Source organism: Cupressus sempervirens, chromosome 3, assembly GCF_028749045.1.
Source record: "Cupressus sempervirens isolate cs-2001-9-10 chromosome 3, ASM2874904v1, whole genome shotgun sequence".
Classification (NCBI taxonomy): Eukaryota; Viridiplantae; Streptophyta; class Pinopsida; order Cupressales; family Cupressaceae; genus Cupressus; species Cupressus sempervirens.
The window spans coordinates 158,384,889-158,397,877 of NC_143120.1; the positions used below are offsets into that span (position 1 = coordinate 158,384,889).

General features: G+C 39.5%; 1 protein-coding gene across 1 annotated transcript; it reads right to left on the reverse strand.

Annotated features, from left to right (window-relative positions):
- Positions 1–10,484: 10,484 nt before the first annotated feature.
- LOC149565246 (uncharacterized) lies at positions 10,485–12,686 on the reverse strand. The gene is made up of 3 exons (XM_089816286.1): positions 12,480–12,686; positions 11,556–12,161; positions 10,485–11,000 (listed from the first exon to the last, which is right to left on the reverse strand). The coding sequence occupies exons 1-3, from the start codon at positions 12,684–12,686 to the stop codon at positions 10,485–10,487; spliced, it is 1,329 nt and encodes a 442-aa protein (XP_089672412.1).
- Between the last annotated feature and the right edge of the window lie 303 nt (positions 12,687–12,989).

Sequence of the window (12,989 nt, forward strand, 5' to 3'; positions counted from 1 at the left end):
AAATATTGTAAATTTTATATCTATGTTTTAATCTTCAACTTTTTTATTTTTAGCCAATAGGCTATTTGTGGGAACTTTGTTCCTAGAAATTAAATTTTTGACAGAAAATTTGCAAATTAGTCGAGAAAGTTGTTAGTTTGGCCAGAAAATTAAAAATTCTTTTCGTTAATTATTTACCGGCAGTTTTTATCTCCCTCCACTTTTAACTCTTGTTTTGATATTTATTAGTTATTATCTTCACTTTTAACTATTGTTTTTTTTTCTTCTATTTATTAGTTGTGATCTCCACATTACCTCATGTTGTGATCTATTCATTTAAATTTAAATTTTTAAAATTGAATTAGATTTTAGTTTTTAAATTATTTAAATTAAATTTTTATATTAGTTTAATTTTTTTTTCAAATATTATTTTTTAGTTTCTATAATTTATTTATTCAATAGAGTTTTTGTTAGACATTTTTTTTTTGTATTTCTCTTATTAATTTTTCATAATAGATTTTTTGATAGATTTTTTTAAATGATTTTTTTCATATTTGATAAATTTAATTTAAATAAATAATATTTATTAATCTATTTAAAAGATTTTGGTAAATATTATGTTATTTAAATTAAAAATTATTAATAATCTAATTTGTTCACATAAGATTATATTTTAAATATTTGTTTTTCTTTTCTTATTTATTTTTAAAAAAATTACTTGTGATCTCCACATTAGATTATTGTTATGATCTCTATTTATTAAACTTTTGATTTTTTAAACTGATTTAGGTTTTAGTTTTTAAATTATTTTAAATATTTTTTAATATTAGTTTAGTTTTTTCTTTAAATATATTTTTTCAATTTCTATAATTTATTTAGTCAATAGAATATTTGTTAGAGATGTCGTTGTTTTTCATATTATTTTTTTGTATTTCTCTTATTAATTTTTCGTAATAATTTTTTTGATGAATTTTTTTTTAAATGATTTTTTTTTCATATTTGAAAAATTGAATTTAACTGTAAAATTTTTAAATTATTGAACACGTTTTTTAAGCAATATTCAAATTTCTTAAATATTGTAAATTTTATATTTATGTTTTAATCTTCAACTTTTTTATTTTTTTTAATTTTCATTAAAAATAATTATATTTACATTATTTAATATTCATTCTACATTTTTCTCTCAAATCTCATCTCCTATCGACGCACTCGTTGCATGTACAAAAGCATATGACTACTAATTGTATTTTCATTTAAAAAAAAATTATATTTACATTATATAATATTCATTCTACATTTTTCTTTTAAATCTCATCTCCTATGGACGCACTTGTTACATGTACAAAAGCATGCGACTGGTAGTTTAACTATATGTGAAACCATCTTATATAAGCATCCACTTTTTGTCACTATTGGCATACCCCTTGCTCCTCTGGATGCAAGTGCTACTTATTGTTTTCGTCACAAATACCCACAATTACAACTCAAATACAACAAAAATTGCATTGGCAAATACAACTTGGAACAAGTGTGAACATAGACAATATAAAATTCCAAAATAGGACTCAAAGTTGTTGAGCACTTCCTCGAGATGTCGCTTTTCCACAAAATTAAAGGACCAGCTTACCTATTTTAAAATTCCCAATTTAATTCCTAGTCAACCAAAATAGCGAACGGTGTAGAATAGATTTGTAACGCAAAGGTGCCCCATGCCCCACATTAAATTCCTTTCTTTGTTACCAAACTACCAAATTCCCATTCGAACACACGAATTCTCTGCAGTCCAAAAAGCGAAAAAATCGCATTTTGTTGCGCATCACCGAAATGTGAAAGCAGCGGGCAGCGGCTCAAATGTCGCGTGTGGGACCAAATCTGGGCATCCTCATGCGGAGAACTAACGCGGTCGAATTGAACAAGTATTTATTCATTTGAAATCCCCTGCTTTTTACCCTCTCATTCCTAATTTCGCGTATTGTAATCCATTCAAGGATCAATCTTTGTTTTTCACGGGTTCAGCCTGACTTTGTTTCGCTGTCTGAGATGGGGAAATGTGTGGAGATGTTGGATTTGGGAATAAGGATTGTTGCTCGATTTCATTCACATTGCCCGCACACGGCTCGGCTTTATTATCATCCTCCCCATCATACGCCAAATGATGGGAGTTGCAAGCCCAAGAATGAGGCATCGCGAGGAAATGCTGAGAAAGGCTACTGTTCTTCAATGGCGTTCGAGATGATTTGCTCATCTGCCTGCATTTAGCCCAGGCGTCAATTTTGAAAGGGAAGGGCACGGAAATTGCGCCCAGCTCTTTAATTTTTTTGGGCTCTCTTCGATTTTTATTTGTTGTTTTCAGTCGGAGATGAATTTAAAATCTATGATCAGATTTCATCGATTCAATCTAATGCTGTTCTTTTGCCTAATTTGCCTTGTTCATGATCACATTTTCACATTTTAGAAATATTTCTCGGTATCAGTCTTTTTAAAATTTTCATGGTCTTTTTAAAATTTTCAATGGATCCTTGGTCTATTGGTGAAGTTGAATGGCTCACAAAGAGTTCACCAGGGAACAAGTTTTGCTGAGTGCAAGGCTTTGACACCATAAGGGATGAGGCCGAGATCGTGTCGTAGGTGATTTTGACGGCTTGGATGCCCCTCAATCCTTGGCTCTAAGCCAAAGAGGTCATAGCTCACAGGCCTCATGCCTCAAATGTGTGAACCCTCCATCGAATTTTTTTTTCCCTTAGCCATTAAATGCTCATTACAACTGAGTACCCCAAATGTTTTTGATATGCCTAATCCGAACCTTTAGAGGAAGGCGATGAATAAGAGAGAGGATCTAATAATTCAACATGGATTAGTAATTATGAGAATTGAATATATTTTTATTATTATTTGAATATAAAAATATCAATAAACATTTTTAAACTACGAAAGGCTTATTTAGAAATATGTACATGGCAGTGCAAAATCAAAATCAAAATCAGCTTTGCAAACGATTGTATGAACAAAACAAACAAACTTTAAGTATCCTTTTGTGGATGTAAAACAAACTCAACTATTCTTTTGTGGATGCAAACTTTTGATAAAATTCATCAATTCTTTCAGGTAGGGTATATAAAGCCTTGGCTATACAGTCTATTATTTGCATCTGATATGATCCTTTATTATTATTTATTAATTAGATTATAAAAGTAAAAATAATAGTTCTATAATTTTCAATCTAATTAATAATTATAAATAATTTATCATATCCAGCGTGCTATATAGACATTGCCAAATACAGAATTCCTCATATTAGTAAAGAGGTTCCTCCAATTTGATATCTTTAATTGTATTGTTAAAAGGATGGACCTCACTAACCCTATGAATAGTAGGGAATTCTCCGTTCTCTTCACATTTTTATTAGCTTGATACTTCCGTAAGTGAAGACTTTTAGCTTTTTTTAACGTTCTTAGTCCATACTGTGAAAATATGATACTAATATTTTCAAGTTGTTTTCACAATTAATATGGCCTTCACAAATTGTTCACTCTGAAATATTTCTTATGTTTATCCTGAGCTTGGTGGGGAGAAATGTATATGAAACAATACTTTTTTGAATATTTTGCTATTTAATAAGTCATTTCATTGTAGTATCAAGGCTAGTTCTTCAGGGGTCCTCATGACCACACGTCTTGAGCTCCAATCTGGATCTCATGGTTCCAACTCCCAGAGGACCTTAAGAATGGAAGATATTTATTTTCATATTTTTTATCTTCCATTACGAAAAAAATAAGATATCGCACAGAAACACACTTCCATAATTTGGAATGGAACCGCTTGAAAGCCATGGAAAAATCAGCATATTTCAGCCGTAAATCTGAAATTAGATTTCAAGTTCACAGAGATCATATAAAAGAATTAATTAGGGTTTTAACATTACTCGTGTAAAACAATTCGGGTTTTGACAGAGATCACATAAAGAATCAGGGTTTGGGGACGGTTCCCGTGCCCCTTCCCTTCAAACAATCCGGCCTCGACTACGTGCAGGCACAAACACAGACCATTTCAAACGCAGAGCAACCCACGCTTCTCTCTCCACACGCTGCCTCCCTGCTGGCGCTCGAATTCTGACTGTAATTGCTTTGATTAGGGTTTGGAGGATGATAATACAGCCGAGCCGTCTGAGGACAATGAGAATGGAACCGTGCAGCGATCCTCACTCCCAGATCCAACATCTCCACGTACTTACTCATCTTCTAAACCAAAAGATTTGCACAAAACAGAGCAGCCTTCACAGATTTGTACAAAACAGGGCAGCCTTCAAACATTACCAGCAGAAGAGCATGGAAATCCTTGAAGCGCACAGAAACAAGAAAATTGGAATGATGGAAGTAATGAGACGAATTTCCACAATTAGGATACATTGTTAAATAGTGGAGAGCAGGGAAGAAATATTGTGGAGGAGAAGAAGACTTGGTAAACAGAGTTCCTTCTCCGTTGCTGCGATGCAGGCCCCCGCGGAAAAAAACCTGTTACACGTTCAATTTTCTTCACGTTGACTTGACCAATTAATTTAACACGCCGGCGGAATCGGAATTTAACAAATTGTGTTTGGTGGGAAGGTAAATTGGCTGAGCTGGGTTAGGTATTTAAAAATGGGACTAAATTTGACGGTCACTCCTAACTGTCATATCAATGATTTCATTGTCTTATGAGAGTTTGGCCATTTTTAGTGTTTTTAATTTTACATTTTAAAGAAAAATATTGATTATTAAATGTTTTTAATTAAGTAAAACAGGTTTTAAAGGGATTTTGAAACCCAAAAGTTTTATAGCATATAAATATAGAGATTAAAAAAGTCCAACAAATATGAAACTTCTACAAAAAGGCAAAAATAACAAAAGGCCAAAAGCCAGGAGGCCAAAACCAGCTGCCTAACCTATAAGAAAAATCAAAAGAGAAACAAACTAATGGTTCTCCTTATCCAGGTGTTGCATAGTTTTTGCGGCTTCGTTATCCTTCTGATTATCCACTCCTTCCTGGTTCTTGTTCTGGGCATCCTCCTAGTCCACCTAGTCCCTGACAGCTTTCAGAGCAACCTCTTCCTCGCCAATGTCTAGATTGGTCATCTTCACCGTGTTCCCACCGAGGCCAGCTCTCATTAGAGTATCCCCCAAGTTGACAATGTTCTCGTTCAAAGTATGTAGAGTATCCACAATTTATTTTGTCACAATCTGGTGGATGTAGTCAAACCTCTGGACTTTCTGTTCAACCAAGGAAAGTCTCTCCTCCTGTTCATCTTTGGAGTCCTGGCTGTTGCAGTACTTCTGGCTACCATCCTGATTAGTCTTATTTCCGGTGTTCTCTTGGACACTGTGGATGTTCTAACTGCTATCCTGGTTTTTCTTTTCCTTTAGAGCCTCGATTTCCTGAAACAACCATTTGATAGATCAAAAGTTATCTATCAAGCTATTCTTTGCATTGTTCAAGAGGTTGAAGCCGGTTTCCCGCACTTTGTCCAAAATGACCAACAGAACTGGGTCAATTAGCTCATCATAATGGGTTATGCCATCAAGGTCCTCCATCACCTGGATGTTCATCGACTCTTTGACAATACCCAACCTAGCAGTGTCCATGTTAAAATTCCTCCATGCCCTCCTCCTATCCTTCCTTATCACCTCCCCACTTTTTTCCACCATAATTTCAATCATCTCCTCAAGCTGGGAAATTGGCGGGTCAGGGCTAGGGGTCTCGGGGGGCAGGGTAATGGGGTCTTCTTGAAGCAGGGCTTGGTCGGCTTTTATTTTCTTGGGGTTTCTCGGGGAAACATCGGGGGCAACCTCCTCCTTATCTCTTTCCCTCCCCTTCTCCTCATCCTTCATTGTGTCCTTCCCCTTCTCCTTGTCCTCATCCTCGGAGTCAATGTCAGTCTCCTCTTCTACCTCACTATCCTCTTTCTCCTCCTGAGGCTCTGGCTTTGGGGAAATGGGGGGAAGGTATCTAGGGCTCTTTCTACTAGGAAAGCAAGGATTGCGGGCAACAGAGATAGCTTTGGTGGAGTTTTCCTCATCCTTGGTTTAACAACTTGAACATCCCTAGAGCCCGAACTAGCGGTATCTTCTAAAGCATTACCTGGGTCACCAAGGGATTTTCCCCTAGTTTGAGTTTTCAAAAACTCATAAACCAAGAGGAGAAGGCCTTCGTGGAGGGCAAGATTAGTGACAAGTTTTCTCTTGAAACCCTCAATACCCTTAGACAAGGAAGTGTAAAGATAGAAAGGAAAATAAATTTTAACAGCATGCCTAAAGTGGTTTAGCAACACGAAATGGTGTGTTCTTATCCTGTTGAACCTGGAGTCAAGAGTGATATACTCAATGAGAATCCTGAGGACATACCTCCATAATTTTTTGATGGATTCCATCTCGTAGTAAGTATCGGCCTTGATAAGTTTGTTCCTCTCAGCATCGTCCTTGACAAATTCGCTAACAGCATTGGCCAACATCTTTTTGTCCCTATAGAATTTTATGCCTTCCTGAGGGATTTCCGTCACCTCCACAATCAAGCCCTCAGTGATGTGGTGGGTGACTCCATTTATTTTAACTTTCCCGTTATTCCATGTTTCTGCCATCACCTTGGTAACCCCAGCGTCGAAACCATGAAGCTTCTCCGTGAACCTGGTGATATCGCCTTTTTCAAACTTGTGCCAAACCTTCTCCTTCTCCTTCCAATTCTCTGTTTCCCCCCAAGGCTCTCTTCTGATCCTTTCCTCGACTATGGCTCCCTTCGGCTCTATAAACCCTTTTCCGCTAGCAGAATTGTTGAGCCCTATTTTCCTTGGGATGCTGAAAACAAAAATGTTATTACTTTTTTTAGTGGTTTGGTTCACACCAGCCCTCAAAGTGTGCATTTCGTACGTGTAATTATGAATTGAAAAGAGCTATGCATGACTTCTAATTACTCCCCTTCCGACGTGCGATTTGGCGTATCCTTCCATTATTAAAATGGGATTATATTTGTACCCTAGATTCGGTCCTGCCAAAGTAACTCAATTGCTGCTACCGAGATTTCGTCACCATTCTTCCACATCATTACTGAGTTTTTGGTAACGACATCTTTGGAAAACTAGTCAGCAACCGAGTTGGCTTCTCAGTAAACGTGGCTGATGAAAGTCTTTTTGAACTTACCCAAGTCGGATTTGAGGTCTTCGATGACGTTAGTAATCATCCAGGAGGGCGTGGCATGTCCTTTGATGCAGTTAATAATGTTTAGGGAATCACCCTCAAGCCATAGGCACTCGATCCCGGAAGCCAAGGCCAGCTTAACAATGTATCTGGCCGCACTGGCTTCAGCAAAGTGATTAGTCTGGTGACCAAGAGGGAAAGAAACAGCTGCAATTCCTCCACCCGAACTATTTCTAATGATGCCTCTGCTACTGGTTGGGCCGGGGTTTCCCTTTGCTGCCCCATCAAAGTTGGCTTTGTGCCAGTCCTTAGGGCGAAAGGACCATCTAGCTTCCTGTCTTCTCTTGTCCCTATCTTTTTTCCTTACTTTACTGTTCCCACCTTCCTTGATATTTCCTCCCTTTGTTATGGAAAAGTTCTCCATAATGAGTCCTTCAATTTTTTTTGCATTTATGAACTCTGGAGCCTCTCTGTCTCTAAATATTCTGTTGTTGTGCTCTTTCCAAATTCCCCAGCAAAAGTGTGGGAGAGTGCAAGAGCTGAATAACTGAGTATTCAAACCAGAGTGGTGGCTTCTCCACTAGCAAAAGAAGTTCTCGATATTAACCGGGGGGCACCAACTGAAACCAAGATCCCTGGTCAGAAGGTTCCACACCTTGGATGAATAGGGACAATGTATGAATAAGTGATTCACCGTTTATAGGTTATGCTTGCAGAGGTTGCACCTATTGGGATTATTTGGCCTCTCTTGGCTAAATTATCCAAGGTAAGAATTTTGTCTTGCAGAAGGAGTTAGAAAAAGATATTAATTTTGGGAGTGAGACCAGAAATCCAGGCTTTAGCCCAAATTGGCTTTTCCATCTTGTCCCATATAGAGAAATAGCCAAAGGCAATAGAGTATAGCCTGTTCGAGTTATCTCCCCAAATGATAGTGTCCTTGTTGTTGTTGATGGGGGCGGCGTTCAGTAAAATCATCAGAGGGATAAGGTCTAGGGATAGCTCAGACTAGTCATGCCAGCCTTGACCAGTTTTGTAATCACTGACTTGCGTGCCAAATCTTCCTATGCATTGTTCTGCCCATCTTCCATAACTGGGGTGATTGCTAAGAGGTCCTTGACTAGTCCAGTTATCCTGCCAAAATAAGATATTATCCCCTTTGCTAACCTTCCATTTGGCCTTTGACTTGGCCAAGGGTCTAGCCTTCAGGATCCCATTCCAAATATAGGACCCTTGGGGAATCTCAGTCTCAATTATCAAGAAGTTGAGAAACTGTATTCTTAGATATTTCTCAATTAGGATATCCATCCAAATGCCTATGCTTTGAAAGATACGCCATAACTATTTGGCTAAAAGGGTGTTATTAAGATGTTTGATCTTTGTGATACCTAGACCTCCATGGCATTTTGGGAGGCAAATGAGGTCCCAGGAAACAAGATAGTATCTCTTGTGGTCATCAGCCCCTGTCCAGAGGAAGTCCCTCTGAATCTTCTCCATTCTACCTGCATGTTTGGCAGGGATACCAAAGAGGCTTAATGCATAAGTGGGGAGGTTCTGGAGTATGGATTTCACCAGGGTACACTTGCCAGCCTAGCTAAGGGTGGTCCCTTTCCATCCAACAAGTTTCTTGTTGAATTTATCTATGATGCTATTCTAGAAGGAATCCAGGGATCTGGAACCCAAGGGCAGGCCAAGATAGTTGGCGGCTAGGGATCCAATGCCGCTTCCCGAGATACGAGCAATTTTCCTCTGTCTCTCCAAAGGGGTGTTGATGCAGAACACCAAACTCTTCTCCCAATTAATAGCCTGGCATGAACCCTTGTATAGGTGTTCAGGAGGCCCTTGAAAACTCTGGCCTCACAAACTAAAGCTTCCCCCCCAAGATAGTGTCATCCACAAATTGCTGGTGAGTGAAGGTAGAGGGACCCAAAGAGGGCTTGAGACCTTGCAGACTCCTGTCCTAACATTTCCTCTGGATGAGTCTTCCCAGGCATTCAACCAGAATGACAAAGAGAATAGGGGAAATGGGGTCACCCTACCTCAATCCTCTCGAGGGGAAGAAGAAATTAGAGGGCGAGCCATTAACCAAAATAGATAAAGAAGGTGAGGAGACAAGTTGAGAGATAATCTTACAAACCTGAGCATCAAAACCGAATGCCTAAAGGACTGCCATAAGAAAATTTCAATCCACCCTGTCATAGGTTTAGACATATCCAATTTGAACAGAAAACCTTCCTTCTTACTGGCCTCCAGAGAATGGATGACCTCGTGAATCATGACAATAGAGTCAAGAATCTGCCTCCCAGGGACAAAACCTGTTTGCTGAGGGGAGATGATCAAGGGGAGAATGCTAAGGAGTCTTGTGGTAAGAACCTTAGAGATGATTTTGTAAAAATAATTGCAAAGACTCATTGGCCTGAACTTGTCCATCATGTCGGCCCCCGATATCTTTGGAATGAGAACCAGGAAAGTGGCATTAAGTTCTTTCAAAAGATTTCTGGCCCCAAAGAATTCTTGGACAGCCTTAGTAACATCCCTTTTGACCACCTCCCAGTAGACCTCAAAAAAGAAGGTTGGGAAACTGTTCGAGCTCGAAGGTTTGTCCCCCGGAAGAGAGTTGAGAGCCTGGAAGATTTCGTCTGGGGAGGGGATAGCTTTTAGCATAGAATTGTGATGCAATTGCAACAAGGAGGGGATTGCCGACAAAATGTTAGCTTGATCTGACACCAACAGAGAAGGATCCTTAGAAAGGAGAGAAGAGAAGAATTGAATAGCTTCGTCCACAATCTCATCATCCTTGGATAGATGAGTCCGGCCTTTCTTAATGTTTGAGATCCTGTTGCTTGCACGATGTTTGAGCGTAGTCAAATGGAAGAAATGAGAGTTCTGGTCACCTTCTTTCAACCAATTTACTCTAGATCTTTGTTTCCAGTAATTTTCTTCCTTGGTAATGATGTTGTGGAGGTCAGAGAGGATGGCCCTTTCTTCCAACCTGTTCTGGTTATTATATCTATTTTGCTGAATATCTTCCTAGATGATATAGAGCTGATCAGTCTTCTCGTCTTTATCTTGGAAAATGTGGCCAAAGTCTGACTTGTTCCAAAATTTAATGTTTCTTTTCACATTATTCAGTTTCTGGGCAACCCTGTAAATTGCAGTGCCTTCAACCTCAATATTCCACCAGGAAGAAATCTTAGATTCCAGAGTTGGGTGGGTAATCCACATTTTCTCAAAATAGAAGGGGAAAATCTTTTTGACAGCTAGAAGGCTAACAGAGAGAGAAATTGGAGAATGGTCAGAGCCCACTCTAAGGAGGAGGGAAAGTCTATAGGAGTGAGTCTATAGCTACCCAAGAGATATGAGGGCTATGTCAAGATGAACCTGGATACATTCCCCACCAACTCTTATGTTAGACCAAGTGAAACTTCCCCCCAAGAGGTCCACATCCATGAAAGCTAGATTGCTGATGAAGTTGGAGAGATCAAGCTTGTTGTCCTGATCTGGAGCAAGACCTCCACATTTTTCATCGTCTACGAGAGGAGAATTAAAATCTCCCATGATGATCCCTTTGTTAATATCGTTGTTGATAATGACCGCTGAGATCTTATCCCATAAGGCTTTCCTTTCCCTTTTTGAATTTGGGGCATACAGATTTAAGATGAACCAAGAGTCATCATTATGGATGTGGAACACCTTGCATAGGAGAACATTATCAACATTTAAGATGGGAGACATCTTGAATGCCTTGTTGTTATAAAGAATCAGCACCCCTCCCGAGGCACCGTCTGAATCAATGGCATCATTGTTCATCGATTTGTTGACAGATAACTTGTTTACCAAATCCCTTTTCATCTTAGTATCCTGGATCAAAAAAAAATTGGGTCTTTGATCTCAGATCAAATTTCTGACTAGTTCATGTTTATGAGCCCCATTGAGGCCCCTAATGTTCCAAGAAATGACCTTTATTTCTTACTTCCTGAGAATTCCTTGATGGTTCTCTAGCTCCTATCTTCCAAGTTTCTTTTGTTTCTTCTTGCAATAGTTGGTTGGATTTCTTCCTTCCTAGTTGCTTGGTTGTTATCCCAACATCAGCCTTAACCTTACTTCTGGTTGTCGCTGGGGACAAAAGGGGATGGTCACGGTGTTGGTTCTTCTTTAAAAAAAAATTCATGCACCAGCCATTTAGATTGTCCAGAGAACAGCTATCAATCCACTCTTCCCAATGAGAGATCTAGTCAAGGGATGAGTTGTTGATGAGTTGAAGGAGCTTTGCCTCCAAACCCTTAAGAGTTGGCATTGCTTCCTCCTGACCAGAAGCCATTCCTAGAGGACGAGTTGGGGGGACCTTGGGCCTTAAGGAAATCTTCTAAGGAGAGACCAACCTTTGATTAAAATAGGGGGACTCAGTCCTCTAACCAATATTCTCTTTAGTACAAGAGGCTCCTGCCTCTGGCCGTTCTGCTCTAGCCCTACCGGCTCAGACATTTCCTCTGCAGCAGGGGCTTCCACAAGGGGAGCAGCATCAGAGGACTCATTGTGAGCTTGATCACCCAAAATGGCATCATTCTTCTTGGGGGCATTCAACTTAACTTCCTTGCCATCCCGCAACTTTGAAGACTTGGAGGGTTTACACCTCCATATTAGTTTCTTCTTCCTCTTGGTTGTTGGGCGAGAGGGAGAAGGTTTCTTCTTTGATTTGTCTGAGGTGTCAGGATCCTTAGTCTTCTGGTTATCCACCCTAGGACACTGGTTGGCCTTGTGACCTACCTTCAGGCAAAGAAAGCAGGCAAAAGGAATAGTTTCATAAATCAATTTTTGAATATGCACTCCAAGTTTAGAATGAAAGGCCACAGTCTCAAGCATGTTTGTGCCTTCCCTAACACCTATGCAGATGCGAGCATAGTTGAGGTAGTGCTTGGAGGCAGTGATCGGGTCCCTAGATAGGAGTTCACCAAAAGTCCTCGCAAGCCCCACAAAAACATCTTCATTCCAAAATTCTAAAGGCAACTCAGGTAATCTAACCTAGACAAGGGCTTGAACAAAAGGAATAGTTTCATAAATCAATTTTTGAATATGCACTCCAAGTTTAGAATGAAAGGCCACAGTCTCAAGCATGTTTGTGCCTTCCCTAACACCTATGCAGATGTGACCATAGTTGAGGTAGTGCTTGGAGGCAGTGATCGGGTCCCTAGATAGGAGTTCACCAAAAGTCCTCGCAAGCCCCACAAAAACATCTTCATTCCAAAATTCTAAAGGCAACTCAGGTAATCTAACCTAGACAGGGGCTTGAACAAAAAAAGAGTCATTCAAGTTCATTTTGGAAGACCACTTCTGGAGCACCAAGGTGGAGTGACAAATAGCCCACTGTCCCTCACAGAGAATGATGGACAAATCATCCATGCATGAGAAATCAAATGACATAAAACCCTTCGCCATTGTTGTGACTGAGACTTGGCCTTTTAGAGCCCATTTCTTCTTGATGAAGGTCCTGACATCATCTATGTTTGGTCTCGGCCCCAGAAATTTACTAACCAGAGTAGAAGCCATGGATCGAATGCTATGATCCACAATTTTATCTGGGATGGTGATGGCACAAGAACCTTTCTCAGTTTTAGAAAGAGTCTTAATAAGCGGGAAAGAGGACTTACTTGAGGGTTTGACCCCGAATAGAGAAGACCATTTTGTAGATCCTTGCTAATCCACTTTGGGAACCGAAGGAATCTTGACCACCTCCTTGGGGGGGACATCTGGGTCCCCATCCACGATCTCCAACTGGTCCCCAGTACTAGAAGATGCCTGACTGTTCCCCACCTGCGACCTGTGTTCCAGACTAGGGATCCGATCCTGACA

Coding starts and splice junctions, on each gene's coding strand:
- LOC149565246 (XM_089816286.1), bottom strand. CDS start 12,686: ATGGCTTCTACTCTGGTTAGTAAATTTCTGGGGCCGAGACCAAACATA. Junction 12,162..12,479: donor CTATTTGTCACTCCACCTTG/GTGCTCCAGAAG, acceptor GCCCTTGTCTAG/GTTAGATTACCTGAGTTGCC. Junction 11,001..11,555: donor TTGTACTAAAGAGAATATTG/GTTAGAGGACTG, acceptor TTTTTGATCCAG/GATACTAAGATGAAAAGGGA.